Genomic DNA, 16,315 nt, shown 5'->3' on the forward strand with positions numbered 1-16,315 from the left:
ATTAATTGGTCTACCATCAAATACAGAATAATCAGTTCAATCGAATAAAAAGCGACATCCCGACAGTCTGAATGTTGGACAGTCTTTAAGGTCTGTCCGAAGGGTCTGTTTCTTTTCAAAATCATACTGAGGTTAAATAGCCTAAAGGTTCGATCGTCTGAATGAAAATAAGGTTCCAGAGACTAAACTGACATTGGGGCTCGATAGTCTGACTTGATGACTTTATCATCACAGGGACTATCGGACCTTATCTTCGATTCTGAATGTCCAACCTCTCAATCGATTCGGAATAATGAAATGACCTTCCGACTGCTAAACCTTGTTATCTATGGGGAACTTTCCAACTGATGAGCCCCCATTGTAACTTTAGACAATGATCAGATATTTGGATTAACGAACCCTATTTCCTTTTTGAACTAATGAACCAGTTATCGGGAGTTAGCGCACTCGGACTACAAAACCTTCAGACTAATGCACCTTCGAATTATCTGGCGGACCCCTAATATAAGTCATAAGTCTTACAAAGAGCTATCAAATTGATGTTCATTTTGTAATTTTGAGTTGTTATACCGAAGTATTTTGCCATATGTCTATAACAAAATCAATGAAGCATTACGACACCAAAAACTCGATTCCCAGGAAAACAGCTGTCATCACAAACTGCAGCTTGAGTAGACTAGGCGAAAAAAGGAACGTTGCTTAGTAATCTAGGCCTGGGGCACTGGCAAAGGATATGTGCATAAATTAGGGCACCTACATATTTAAGTGTATCTCTGCACGGTGAATGACAGTAATATTTTTGCTTCTGAAGGGAATTACTATGGTGTTCTACATCTGCCATATAGCATTTCACATTTCACTTGCTGCAAGTTCTCCACAACTGACAGATATTGACATAAAAGTAAAAATACCAAACGGAAGGTTCGGTTGGCGTACTCCTGTCGCAAGTCTATTATGCTGTCTTGGCAACACTGCCGAAGCAGCTGTTGCTTTCCTTATTTTTCTATTATCCTTTTCAGACCTTTCTCCATAGGGTTTGTAGACGTCTTTTTGTCCAAGGGGACATTGGCTTTCCTGTATGCTCCCCCAACATCATGTTGAATGAACCCAAAGACGCATTCACTGTTGAATTTGCTGTCGCCCCCCCCCGGCAAAAACTGGGTACGCCCCTGTGAGTGCATGGACATCTACCACAATTCAGATCAGTGTGTGGAATATCTGAGAGTATCTAAAGTCCAAAGGACAAGATGCTAAACAGCTCTGTTTTGGGGGAAGAATTCATTTAACCTCCAGGCTTCGCCAGGGACAGCCGGGTTAAAGAGAGTTCATGCTTGAGGACAGTTGCCACTCTTGCAGTAACAACATTGAACAATCGCCGCAGTAACTTCTTGTATGGCGTGCAAGATTAACATTTAAACTGCGTATACAGATATGTTTATTCTTAATAGAGATCTCTATTCCTAATAGAGATATTTCTATTCTTAATAGAGATATCTCTATCAATCATAATAAAGATATCTTTATCCCTAATATTCTTATTCATCATATTCTGCGTTTTGCATTTTACAAGTCCTGTTTGCTCACTCAGAGGCTTGATCACCTTGAACCTACTTAAAGCGTCTCTGACATAACTTCACAACAAACCTGCCAATCATGAACACGGCATGGACTTCCGGCGTTATTTTCTTATTTCAAAATCTGAGCCAATAAAATCAGACTATCACCTGCCCATCCATGGAGCTACAACTTATTGTCAAGGATACTCACATGTATGTGTGCATTGTGTGACTGCACATGTATGCTATTACTTAATAACCGTCATGTTGGACATTCATTGACTTAATCTGTCACAAGAGCAGCCTAAATTTGTCACAAAGGATTAACAGATGGTTGTAGGAAACAAAAGTAATTGTTTAGGTCCGAAATGCCTATGTGAGCCAGTTCATTTGTGCAATTTTGAAAAGGGTGGTTCGTTTGGAAAGAGTTGTATTTATTCCTTGCAAAACAAAATTTCAAGAATTCGACATTATGTTTTCTTTTTCTTTTGTATTACATTTGTGTACAAAATAAAATTTTATTTGACGTTTGCATAAATGAGAGCCATCAAATGATGTTGATACTGATTTTATAGATAGATATACTGTATAGCTGTAGTTGAAATTTAAGTCATAAAACAAAAATGCCAATTTTGACCTCAGTTGACCTTTAAAGACTTCTAGGATGACATCCGCCCGCGTCTTGTTTGTTATCGTATAAATAATTGATTGAACATGGTTACTTGCTGTTACCGACTTTTTCATATTTGGCCGGCCGACTATTGTATATAGTTGGGAAGGGAAAGGTTAGACCCAACTTGATTGACCTGATGTGCTGACGACGTCATCAGGTGACAAGTCACTTGACATAAAAGGTGCACTCTTTAGAGCACTTTATCTCGTGAAGTACGAGTCCGATTCGGTTGAAACTTGGCAGATGGCTAGAAATGGAATTACTCCAGAATAAAATTGATACCATGGACGACAACGTCATTATGTCATAAGCCACGTGACGTTAAAGAGGCACTCTTCAATGAAATATATGTTCTAAAGTCCATTCCCAATGGGGTTGAAACTTTCTTTATAGCTGTAAAGGGAAATGCTTCAGACCCTCATTGACCTGACGTGATGATAACGTCCTCAGGTGACAAGTCATGTGACATTAAAGGTGGTCTGTTTGACGCACTATGTCTCCTGAAGTACACGTTCGATCTCTCTCTCAGATAATCTATTAATAATAGAGACATCTCTATTCTGAGATTAAAATAACGTTAATTTTACTCTCCATAGGCCCTAAATACCAATCCGATTTGGTTGAAACTTGACAGATTGCTAGAAAGGGAAGTGCTACAGATGAAATCATGATGTCCTGATCATGCAACAGGCCAAGTGACAAGTCACGTGACATAAAATGTTTGTACTGTGTATATTGTCCATGCGTCATTAATCTTGGAACTAGTTTGTCAAGAAGATTTTTACTGGTTTTCAGATAAATGAAACCAGTAGCTGTGTTTTCCACAAACACATTTCGTTTTATGTTGAAACTTTTCCAAACAGGTCAAATGCAAGTTTTTGCACACCCCGCTGTTGGGGTTAATGTTTAAAATCAAACGCGGCCCACACACAAAATTTCAGACGCAAGAAACCCATACGCCATGACCACCATTTTACGATTATTGCACTTTGTAAGTACGTGTGTATATATATATATGTACGCATGATTATGTGCATGACTCAGTCATGAGTACGTAGGGTTTTGTTACGGAGACATTTTGTTACCAACATGAAAACAGCAGAAAAGGTCAGACTGACGAGCATTGCCTATGACATACTGTGAATCTGCTTATATATACAACAGTCAACAGTGCTTATTTTGGGCGAAAAACCTGCGACATGTACATAAATAATAAAATTGTACACTGGCCGAAGGACGTTCCACAGTAACAGTGGCGTGCTACAAACAACATGCGAATGTACCCTCATTTTGTACACCACTTAGTATTTTAATGAAACACAACAGTCACCAAGGAGAAGTAATACATGCTCTTAAGACTGCCATATATAAACAACTGAGTTTAGGCTTTGTCCGTTTTTACATAAATATTAATATAAGGACTGCTTAAACTAAAGTCTTCGGTCCTGTTCCTTTACGGGGCAGCACGTGAACTTGAAGATCCCGAAATACCCAGTAGCTCCACCATTTTGGAAACCTCTTTTACCGACCCAACTCCATGTGGTGGTATTATACACGGAAATTGTTGACAATACAAATTAAAAGTCAAAACTTTCGATTATGGCGTTCTAAATATTTGAGGGCGGCAAGAGAAAGAAGGGGAGCCAACTGCACACTGCCGAGGAAAATAAATGCAGCGTCATAACTTCCAGTGGTGTCATAAATCAAACCTGGAAATGAAAAGTAGAGAACATAACGAGAATGCTTTAAATTTGTATTTCAACTGAGCAGCTTTAATTCTTTTTTTTTGTAATAATGAATCCAGTTTGAAGAAATATCAATTATGACAGAGGTTTTTACTCCAAGAAGCAAAGAGATAGACTGAAGTGTCAAGTAAAAATCAATTCATTTTTCTCCATCCATCATACAAATGGAAAAACTCATAACGCGAAGGTCATGATTTTTTTGCATTATGTAGGGCTTATGATGTTTTTGTAACCTTTGATCACAAAACACCACCTCGAATGAGTGCTCAATGTATGATGAGGCCTCGTGCATTTTCGAAAAAGCACGCTTCTGTCTGTTAAACACTGAGCTGAACTAATTGTTAACATCTGGCAAAAAGTGTACACATGACGTTGGGACGTGTGTATTATTCCTAATCTGGATCCCTGCTCGACAAGCACTGCTTTTAAGGGACCCCATCCTCATTAATCCTTCCTGTAATATCTTTATTACATACCTTCTGTTATGTGTAAAATATTAAAGAAATGACTGAATGAATGCATTAAAGTTCATGAAAGATTTCTACCAATCCATCCTGACTGTTTCAACAGCTCACAAGGATGGTTGTCTATTGGTTTAAATCAAAATAAAATTGGTTTTACCTGGGATACAGCCGAAGAGGAGTCTTAATATAGCGGCTTTGATATCCATCCAGCCGTGTGCACTAGCCAACAACTCCAACCCAATTATTTGCTTAATAAGAACATCTTGCAGACAATACAGAACACCGCTGCAAACGACCACCATCGACGACGTGAGCATCATTGCCCAATACCAAGACAGCAAGGGGGTGGCAAGGAACCCAGACGAACTGACGAGGATGCATATGGCCATCAGTCCCCAGCAGGATATTATCCCTGCGTCTACGATGAAGCCCTGCAAGACTTTTGCTATCAGGTTCCCAAAGCCCGCCACAGTGACAAACACTGCTGCGTCGTCAAGGGAGTATCCCTTTGATACAGCGTGGGACACAAAATAGATCACCCACATCTCATAAGTAAAAGTAAAAGAAAAGACAACAAAAGCCAACAACCAGTACCGAATATTGCAAAGCAATGACAAATCAAAATTGTTAAAGACACTTGTCCAACATGACGTGCAGTCAGTGCGAGGAACTGAATTCGGTAGGGAGAGTTCGTCCTGAGGTAGCTCTTGGTAACGTGTGCTCGGAGCTTTCCCAAGCGTCCTCATGAGAGCACCACAGGGGACAAGATGCAGTGATATTCCACTTATCATTAGCATGGTTCCTCTCCATCCATACGTGCTGAGACATAGCTGAATAAGAGGTGCGACTACGGCCAGACCAACAGAAGCGCCAGTCCTTCCGATGCCCGTTACCAATGCATGTTTCCTGTGATAGCCTCTGCCTAGCGCCTCTTTTGAAAGTACCAAAGGCACTCGCAATGCCGAACCTATTTCAGTGATACAAAATAATTAGAGAGTGAACAATTTGTTGCTAAGAGTTCTCTGGTCGGCCTTTGATACATTCAGTCAAACTAACAAGGTAAAGGTTTCTTACCTGCCAAAACAGTTAAAGCCAGCAACAGTTGAATCGGAGTGGTTGCGTAGGATCCAACGATGAAAGAAACGCCAATCATTATGCCGCAGACCATGATGACGTTTCCGGCTCCAAAACGTCTACCAAGAGGGGCTGCAGTGACAGCTGGCAAGAGAGATTTCAACTGCAATGCTAAATTGCTTTCCCAGAATCACTCAAAAGATAGCTTCTGTACGTTAAAAGCCTTGATATCTTTTGCCCGAATAAAATTTGGTAGAACCTTTTATATAACAGGAACTGTTGACTTTCATTTTAAATGAGTTTAGATTTAGTAAGAAACTGAGAAAGTTTGAGAAGAGCTGAAGGCTATAAAATACTGGCTCTGGCAGACAAAGAGAGAGAGGGGGAGGGAGAAGGGGGGGGGGGAAGGGGAAAGGAAGGGGAGGGGGGGGGGAGAGGGGGTATTTAGGGAGGCAAGAGTAGTTTACGCGGGCAGTGAAATTAGTCGTGGACTCATTGAGTTCTGCACCATTTCAACCCGTGGTAGCGAGTAGTCTGTGGAGCGAAATTTGTACAAAGCGTTTGTCCAGATCAAGTGAAGTGCAGAGCAAAATATTACTCCGGAAGCGACAGCTTGTGAAGTGAATCCAGTTCCAGAATGGGGAATCATCATTTTATCATCATTATCCTGTATTTGTCACGGTAATCACGCCCTGGCCGTTTCGTTTCAAGCCCTGTCGTTTCTATTGGACGTGATCTTCACCCCGTTTTGCTCGGTCAAGGAGTGAACTTTTTCTCGCCATTTGTGGACTGCAGCGTTCTTCATTGTATAGTGCCTGCCAAGCTACACTGTAAAAGCTCGGGTGTTAAAATCAATTTTGGGTGTTATCAGACGACCACACCACAGGGTGTTACTTTGACATTAATGATGTTATTTTGCACACCTATAAGTGTTACAGTGCACTAGAAGGTGTTACAACTAACACCAAATAACACAAAAATGTTAACACCAGTGAAAAGCGTTGGTGTAGTCTTCTGATAACACCGTGAGTGTTAAATTTAACACCCCAGTTTTTGTAGTTTATTGCCCGTAAGAGCTTCTTGTTCTTGATTCCTTATCTCTTTCATTATAAAATAGTTCCAAACAACACCGTTCTTTGTTAACCTTATTTTCGACAGGCTAAGTGTATTAAACGTTCTCAGTAAATTATAATTATGTTTGTTCCTCAGGTCAGCGTGATCATGTTTGATTTCTTTGTTGCATCGGAGAAAATTCAAGGTTCAGAATTCAAGGCTCAGAAATTTCGACGCATTCGCGTTCGGATTCCCCCGACACCAATAGTTGTATACGTTGCTGCAAACATTCAAACTCTTAGTATCTCTTACAGACTCCACAGCAAGTCCAAAACCATTAAGACGTTGGCGTCAATAAATTACACGTTAGTATTTTGCAGTTGATCGGATGACCAAGTGTTGCATCACAAATAAAAAAACATTCAAGATACTGGGAATTGGCACTAGTTTGGTTTAACCTTTTTCAAATCTCCACTCCTACTGTCCCTAATATTCTGAAACACCTCTTTAGTTATTCAACACAAACGTGTCCACATTTGGAGCTGTGTTTGGGCTGTCACAATGCGTGTATCAACAGCATAATTAGAAAATATGCACGAATTCATTTTGTCTGAAAACGGGGAAAAGACTATTTTTGGTAATAATTGACACTGTTTGTTCTACATCACGCACTACGTTGTGCTGTACCAGCTATTCAAGGCATCTTCACTGACGAACTTCGGCTGTTTTATTTTACAAAGTATCGAGGAATCTCATCCAGTTCTTGCTTTCGGTAATTAAACGTCAATATTGAATTTTTTCATTACTTGAACACTTTCAGACTCTGCTAATACATGAGAGAAAACTCACAGAGATAAAAACGTTGAAAAATCTTATGACCGTCAGCATTCACCAAAAATGTTTGATTATTTTCCCCACGATAAGCCTTCGTTTTCTTTAGGTCTCCTGTGAAAATTTGTACGTGTTATTTCAAAAATGGTCAATTTAACATAATGGTCACAGGTGTAAACGATCCTGCCACAGCAAGGAATAATAACTGCAGAGTTGCAAATAACGGTACCATACTTTTGTAGCGCAGGAACAAAAACACAAGGAGTATACAAACAGACCAACAAATACACCAACAACCCAACAAAGAAACAAACAATTTGAAACCAACCAACAAAGGATTGAACAAACAAAACCACCTTACCAACTACACCTCCGACAGCGACTATCATTGAGGTCATCCAGCCAACGACCGAAGCAGTTGTTTTGAATTGATCCCTTAGCGTTGGCAGCATCATTCCAAGCCCCTTGAGTATAGCTGCTTGCACGACACCCCTCACCCACATTGTCAACACGGCGCTCCATCCTGCTCGGCCCTCCTTGGTGTCGAACGGCGTCTTCGATATAGCTTTTCCGGAAAAAAAATCACCAGATTCAACCCAACTAGTGGCTGTACGGTGTTTCATGTTTGGTTCGAAATATTTACCAAAGGGGATAAACTGTATACGGGAAAATCGAATGTGCGATACCCAAAAACAATGATACCTCAGTCTGGCTGCACCATTGACTAAATTGTTTCTGGCCACGTCAGGCGCGTTTAGCTTGGTAGCCTCTAATTACGGAGCCCCTGAAGAGACACTTATTGAAATAGAAAAGTTGGGCAGGTGGGAAGTGACTTTTGAAATTCACTCCCACGAAAAAAAGTTCCTTAATATGATTTTTGAAGTTCTGTCTAAAACGCTTAAGCTGTTTAGTAATACTATTTCATATTCCTTGTGTGTAATATTGAAACTTTTTCACGGTCTTTGCTGTTTGAACCTCTTGTATTAACCGTGGTGGTAGTAAGATTGGCCATTACGGATTGATTTTTGGGGGGTCAACCGTTGGAGTTTGTTTAGGACAATGAACCCATCCAGACACAGCATGTATCTGTATGACATCAACTTGCACCATCTACGAGACACCTTGTACACTGCTTTCATTCCACAGTCCCTGTTAGATACTTGTCATGCGTACTGAATTATTTCGTTGTGCGAATGATTTCAATGAGCATGTCTTGCTTGATCGAAAAGCATTTACTTATGGAAAAAACGAAACATGCAGCATTTTGGCGTTGTTTCTATTCTGTAAATACCTACGTATAAATTTGTTGGATTTCTGACATATTTGATACACAATAATGTTCCAAAATACAGACCTGATAATATTTAATTTTAAGCAATTGATATTTAATTTTTTCAAGCCAAGCAGCAGCACAGCACTTGGAATAAAATACGTCAGTATCAAACAAACAAACATACAAACAAAGACGCAAAAAACCCCACCAAAACCATTAATGTCCCGCTCACAGCCCAAATCATGAAATATAATTGGGCGGGGCTTAGTAATGCGCTGAAACAGGTGTAGGCATGGGTGCCAGTCTAATATACACTCTTCGAAGGGTTAATGTATGCGTGGACTAATTAGCGGTGCGTATTGTAACGGACGGAGCAGTAAGGAAACCTGGAAGTGGGGTGACCCCCAAGTAGGCAGCAACAATAAAAAATAATTTACCGAAGGCCAAGAAATAAAGTGATCATGAACAAAAACTGCACACAGTTGTACAGGTGTTCCAATGGGGCCCCTCCAGATGATAAGAATTTAATTACTCAACACTTACAGTAAGAATTGCAAATAAAGAAAAGGCGAATATGGCTGATTATGCATTAGGGCGTGGCCCTACATAAATTACATGACCGTATCAAAATTAACAATATTAACAGCATAAAGACAAGTTTGACAAATAGCGCTAGGGGCTGGAGCTGATAGTAATGTGCTTGAACAAGAACAAATAGAAACTAACTGAAGTTTGGGGGAGAAAGAAATGCATAGACTTATCTGCTCAACAAGGAAACCAAAGACCCCCAAAATCGGACCATGGAGGAAGGACACAGAAAACGTTATAACTGGCACATCAAAGTGCTTGATGATCAACGCAGTCTGGTTAGACGAACAATGGTAAACATTCCAAAAATGCCTGATTACTGAATGGAGCTTTTCTGGACAAGTTGGGCCAGTAATATCATAGCAATGTTTGTGTTGTTTTCTCTGCAATAAACTACAACTTATCGCAGTGACCAGGAAATAGAAAAAAAGTCTAACATTAGATTTACTTTTGCCGTAGCGAATTGTTTTATTTTGGGATTTTGATTCACTTTTCCATTTACCATGCAATGTTTGTAATTAGATTTTGTAACTCCAAAGCATAAGTTTTCAAAGTTTTTGTACGAATTTGACTAAGACTGCAACGCATTGACCACCACGGGACAGCAGTGATGTATAACTTGAGTACAGGACTCGGACTCGAGTTGAGTCACATTAGATAATGACTCATACTCGACCACGATAACTCGGACTTGAGCTTGGTGACTTGTGACTCTAGTCATGGGTCGTCCCAAGTGGGTTCTTGCACGTGTTCTGTGTGTAGGCAAAGACCATACATGCCGGAATAATTTAGTTACGCGTACTCAGCGTGCTCGACGTCAAACGCGCATTATACTTGCGCGCCTCATGGCGCGTCTATACGGTGAGTATCCCCCCAAACGCCCTATTTTGTTCCGCTCGGAGCAGATTACCGACTTGAACAATTTGCAAGCCCTTTTGCTACCAAAATTGGACGAAGCACTCCGATTGGCTAAGAATCCCAATAATATGAATATTCATTTCAGGGGCAGTTTGATTGGTCAGTTGAACGCTTATTAACAACCACAGTCTTGTTCATTGAAGAGGGTGTATACATTATCCTAAAAAGATGATTCTCCATAAAACATCGATTCTCTTATTGAAAAAAATAATTGTTGCAGTTCAGTTTTTGCACACATGAATGTCTATCCAGAATCAGGCCGATCAAGTCGTTAGGCGGCCACAAGGGTCGTGGGCCGACGTGTGCCGAAACCCGGAACTGAACAGCCCACGAGCAAATCGGTGTGGTATGTTGCATAGATAGCGGGCAACAGTGAACGCGCTCTGCACTAATTGTAAAAATAACGCAGAGAATGGACGACAAACACGACCGACTAACGACTTGATTTCAAGTCTATTTACACGCAAGTACGGACGTACATATTTAGCCTCATAGTCTCCACAACCAGTCGCGAAGATGAACCCTATTCGCAATATGGACAGGTTTGCGTGACTATAAAAGATGCGTGGCCTGCGCTGGGCGTGACTATAAAAGGTTTTTGAATACCCTCATCCTCGGCTCACGCATTCTCCTGAGCCTGTTTTCAATGTACTTTAAAACCAGCCCAGCACTTCATTCTCTAAACAATGAAACAAACGAAAATAATGAAATATAAAGTTTAAATGGTGGATAAGCAAAAAGTACCCATAGCTTTTGCAATGTATGTAATTAATATATTGAGCGAAACAGATAGCACACAATAAACCTGCAACTTTAATCATGGATGTTCCTCCATCGTTTGTTACACTTACAATAATTGTCTGAACAACTTGATTCATGGCTTGTGACTCGTGACTCAGACTTGGACTCGAAGTTTGTGACTCGTGACTCGGACTCAAGATTTGTGGCTCCAGATTTGGGCTCGGACTCGAGGCTTGAGACTCGGGACTTGGACTCGATATTGGTGACTAGACTACAACACTGCAAGACATTTAAGTTCACAAAAAACTAAATGTGATGTTTCTACTCAAGAAGTGATCAAGAGATCTCATAAAATACCTTTTGTGTAAATTCCGTAATTTAGGTTTTCCCAGCCGAATTCATCATCTTTGCACACGAATTAGCGACAGTTCCATTCAAATTAGCACGAAATAGACTGACAATCTCGATCACCATTCAAAGAGCAAAACTGATAATTCAATTTTCATTCTAAGAGCATGCAACTGCACAATCTTTTTATTCAGAAAGTATGGGTCAGCATTCAATTTGGAAAAATACGCCAAAAAGCATTCAAATTCGCGCAGACAACTCGTGGTATGTGCTTTGGCGTTCAATTTCAAGAATCGGCAAGCGTTTATGAGATTTGTGCAATGTTATTCAATAAACGTTAATTTTTTGGGGAGGAGGACTAATTTATGCAAAGGTACAGATACAGATCTTTATGAAAATAATGATTGATCAATGTTTACTTTCTAATTTGAAGTTTCTTTCTGTTTGAATTGTCATGAAAAGAATGAATATCAGCAGAGTAAAATTATTTATATCACAATGCACTAAGGGGAAAATGTCTTAAAAAGAGATGAGAAATAGAATGAAACATTAACGCAGAACATTACTCTAAAAATGTTGCAAAAAAGAAAATAAGCCATTGATTAAGAGAATCCAAAAAAAATATCTTAGTGTACATGCACATTTTACGGAGAAAGAGAGTGTTTCTTTTGAAAAAAAAATAAAGAAATTACCAATCAGTAAACTGCATCTAAAGGATTTTTTTTCAGCATCCGTGATGAAATTCCCAGGAGTTTCATTTCTACATTTTAATTACAAATGGGCAATCAGTATTGGAGCAAATGTACTGTATTCTGTATGTGTAATTTGTTTGAGATATATGCAAAAAATATACATTCAAGTCAATACAGCTATGTGTGCCAGAACGGCATAGAGCTACTACGTGTATCTCGAACCGCACAACTCTGTTACCCGTTTCATGTATCGGATTGCACAGCAATTTGTGGTCAGTGTCGCAGAACGAGCGGTCAGGCCGGGACACAAGACGGCAGGAGTTGTTGTTGTTTGTTTTAATGGCGCTTTCAGCAACTCAGCTATTTGCGCCGGTAACTGTACGTTTATTCATACACTTTATTAACCTCCGTCTACTCTGTACATAGAGATATAGCAATTTATACATAATCAAGGAGGCAATAACGACATTGCATTCGAATAACAGATAGAAACCCGATTCCTTATATAACGTACGAAGAAAACAGCTGTCACCACTGCAACTTGAGTAGGTTTGGCGAAAAGGGAATATTGATTGATGTACAGTCATGTGTTGGGTGCTGGTAAACGATATGGCATCGTGCTTATTACGGGCACAGAAATTTTAATGTGCATTCCTGCACAGTGACAAAGACAGACTGAAATGGTAACAGTATGAAATAATGCTGCTCCGAGTCTGCCATTTGGAATTTCACATTTCATTAGCTACCAGTCCATTGGCAATTCTACATGTTTTTAAGATTAAAGTAGATCACCCAAACTGAGGGTTCCGTTGGATGCAACAGAACTTTTAGTTAATACGTAAAACTAAGAGGTTGAAAAATTCCGAAATCCCGTTTTTTTGTAACGCATACCATTGAAGGAATAATGTGGTGTTAAACATGAACAGCCCGATGGCCACTTTCATCTCATCAGTCTTGCGTACATAACCTTTGTTGGGGAAATGGGATTCGTTTCAGAGTTTTGAATGAGAATGAATTTTTTCCCTCATTTTACAGACCCTTACAGTCTACATGTTCCATCTCACTGCGATCGCAGTCAATAATATTTTTCACAGCCCAAGGGACACAAAATGTCAGATGCGGCTAACCATTAGCCATGCATCATTTGAGGATTAGGATGGAGCTGTCAAAAAGTACCTTATAAGTATGTAAGATTAATATGTCAATGACTCCAATCATAGGTACATGGGAGTTTAGTTACATTGGCACCAACAAATGAAAACGATTAAATAGTAACTAACAACCTTTTTCTGTGACATGCATGTACTTGGTGTGTACCTATACACCTACAACCGCCATCATTGCTTGATATGGGTGCCGGGTGAATCGTTCAACTCTTGTGCAATAACAGCACCGGGTAAAATGTGGAGGTATAAATAACATTTGTTCCAACCGTTGGGTAAAATACGACAAGTTTGCCTATATTTCAGGAGAGAATCAACACAGTTGGGTAATAATGCATGCTCAACAATTAGGTGACTCACCTAGTGCCCAACGTTGGGCAAAAAACTGCCCAGCGTTTTTGCAATGATGTATTTAAAAATAATTCGAATTTATAATAATCATAACGAAATAACGATACGATACAATTAAAGTGTGATCTTCCTGTACGTTGTATAATAATTAATAGCACACAACTGTTACTCATTCTTAAATTGGAGCAACAGTGTTTTCAAGTTAATATATTTTTACAGTGGTGCAACATCATCTAGTGCCAGATACCCAAATATTTTACTGTTTCACGATAACTGGAATAAAGTTCATGTCATTGATTTCTTCCACTTGATCATGATTGAAATGTCAAAGAAGGGTATTCATAAGGGTTGCTGTTCAGCTATAGAGTATCGATGAACCACTTATACGATAGTGACTCGCCCAAACAATCTTTGATTTACCTGGATAAAGCCAAAAAGGAGTCTAGATATAGTGGACTTGATATCCATCCATCCATGGGCTCTAGCCAACAACTCCAACTCAATCACTTGCTTGGTAAGAACGTCTAGCAGAAAGTGCAGGACACCATTGCAAACTACCACCATCGAAGCCGTCAGCATCATTGCCCAACACCAAGATAGCCATGAGGCTACAAAGAACCCAGACGAACTGACGAAGACGCATATGTCCCTAGCAGGATATTATCCCTGCGTCTACGATGAAGCCTTGCAAAACTTTTGCTATCAGGTTCGATCCTGAAGCCCGCCACGGTGACAAACACTGCTGCGTCGTCAAGGGAGTACCCTCTTTGATACAGCGTGGGACACAAATTGATCACCCACATGTCCTAAACGAAATCAAAAGAAAAGTACACAGAAGCCACTAACCAGTACTGACACTGGTACTAACCAGTACTGCAGGGACAAATCAAAGGGTACTTTACTGTCGTTCAGTTTTTATGCTCGTGGACATTTCCAGATTCATGATCAAAACTCTGATGTCATCACAGGAAGCAACCAACGATGTTACATTGGTTTGTGTTTAAAAACTCCAGCTTATTACAACCTTTGCTTGAATAAATCTTCCTCACCTTTGGAGCTTCAATATTGTTGAGTACAATCAACCCTTTCTTAGAATTGATTTTAGTGCCTAAATTCTGGGCTCACAACTTGAAAAGAAAAACTCATGCACTGGACCATGACTTCCTGGGACATCACAACAACAGCCCCCTCAGATGTCCAGGAATGCATGGATACAATTTAAATATTTTAAAAAGGTACATTTTTTATGCATTTAACCAAATAGGAATGAAAATTTTATTTGTACATTAAGAGTGTGAAATTGCAAACTCTTATTACACTTGCAATTGTATTCATTAATGGGTGCACAGACTGCAGTTTTATATATTTTAGCAAAACGTGTTTCAAGACTGCAACACACAATCTGAAAGAAATATTGGTGGTTTACTTTGCAAACACATGGACAGAACCCTGGAGTCAGGGAAATCCTCAGATCTAGGTGTCCATATGTCTATGAAAGACGGTTTTCCCGGTAAATGTGTCAGGTAACAATACGTAGTGCTCTTCCGAAATCGAACTTATAATTGGAGGTCTATGACTATCTCCCAAAAGAATTCCCAAAGATATTTCTCTCTATTGTGTGTATTCATCCAAGAGCATTATGAATAAAGGGACTTGTCTACTTGCTGAAGTTGTACATAACTTGGAAAACTCTAAAGTCAAACTAATTATAGGTGATTTTAATGAATGCGGTTTGAAACCTGTGATGCCTCACTATACCTCCAGTATATGGACATTCCAACTAGAAGTGTTCGAACACTTGACAAATGCTACAGGAATGAACCCGATGCCTACAAATCATACATCAAGGCATGGCTTGCCAATGTAGATCATGAAGTGAACACCTCCATACATATAAACAAAAAAGCCACTCAGCTGGAAAGTCTGGAGTTGAAGTAAAAACAACATTGAAACTCTTTGAAGGTGTTAAGAATGTACATGTACTGATTGTCTATGGTGTTTATTGCTAGTTCAGGGTCGACCAATGTTATCACCGCTTATGTCAAGTTTTGTGAGACCCTTGTCGTTCCAGAAAGAATCATAGATATTTATTCCAACCAGTAAAACCATGATTTTCTAAATATTTGTGCGATCATGCATAGAGAATGCCTATGGTTCACATTATTATCAGTCTTGCAGAAAAACGGCAACAATGCAGAGAAATCAAGCGTCTTGTCAATCGATGCTAAAAAAGACAACAAAAATACGGACGTTACATACAATGTACATTTGAGAACGACTGATCTTAATCAGTTGTACAGTTGCTTTGACAGTGCAAGTACTCATCAAGACACACCTTTTACTACATGCGGCCTCCCAAGGAAGTACACACGATGCTAATGTACTCACAGCCTCCAAAAGTAAGCCTTTAAATCTGACAACACAAAGGCACTGGACCAGACAGGACCTCTGCTAAACTGGGAGCGTGTGATAAAGAGCTCGCAGGAGTATATCAGCTGTTATTTCAATGGATCCTCGATGTTCCCAGTTGCGAATTCAACTGATCCAGTGATGCTTGTGTGAAATTTGAGATCTCAGAGACAACGACAGCCCCTTTTGTTTTTGTTATTTACATGTGACTTAAACACAGTTATGCTCCGCATACTCCGATAATTTTTCAACCTTAATTCCTACCTGACGGTATTAAAGTGCTTGAAGTACTTGATTCATAACTGCTTGTTTATGTGTAAGGAATGGTTCAAAATGATGTTGCCGTTGTAACAATACAGTTAAATCTATGTCAAACGTCAGCGGAATCAATGACCCGTATTTTTCACTTGCAGTTGGGCGTAAATCCTGACGCGGG

The 16,315-nt window shown here is 39.7% G+C and overlaps 1 protein-coding gene across 3 annotated transcripts; it reads right to left on the reverse strand.

Annotated features, from left to right (window-relative positions):
* Nucleotides 1–1,563: 1,563 nt before the first annotated feature.
* Nucleotides 1,564–14,721, reverse strand: LOC110985739 (monocarboxylate transporter 11-like). Of its 3 annotated transcripts, XM_087133607.1 has the most exons (6): nt 14,520–14,721; nt 13,891–14,276; nt 7,758–7,961; nt 5,513–5,656; nt 4,596–5,405; nt 1,564–3,938 (listed from the first exon to the last, which is right to left on the reverse strand). In XM_087133607.1, exons 3-6 carry the CDS (start codon nt 7,897–7,899, stop codon nt 3,814–3,816), a joined length of 1,221 nt encoding a protein of 406 aa, XP_086989733.1. In that variant the 5' UTR covers nt 7,900–7,961; nt 13,891–14,276; nt 14,520–14,721; the 3' UTR covers nt 1,564–3,813. The 3 variants fall into 3 exon arrangements, with proteins under 3 accessions (XP_086989733.1, XP_086989732.1, XP_022102670.2); XM_087133606.1 differs by lacking the exon at nt 14,520–14,721 and having other exon boundaries at nt 13,891–14,422; XM_022246978.2 differs by lacking the exons at nt 13,891–14,276; nt 14,520–14,721 and having other exon boundaries at nt 7,758–8,124.
* Between the last annotated feature and the right edge of the window lie 1,594 nt (nt 14,722–16,315).

Source organism: Acanthaster planci, linkage group LG02 (genome assembly GCF_054643075.1).
Source record: "Acanthaster planci isolate LZ-2023a linkage group LG02, COTS_SCS, whole genome shotgun sequence".
Classification (NCBI taxonomy): Eukaryota; Metazoa; Echinodermata; class Asteroidea; order Valvatida; family Acanthasteridae; genus Acanthaster; species Acanthaster planci.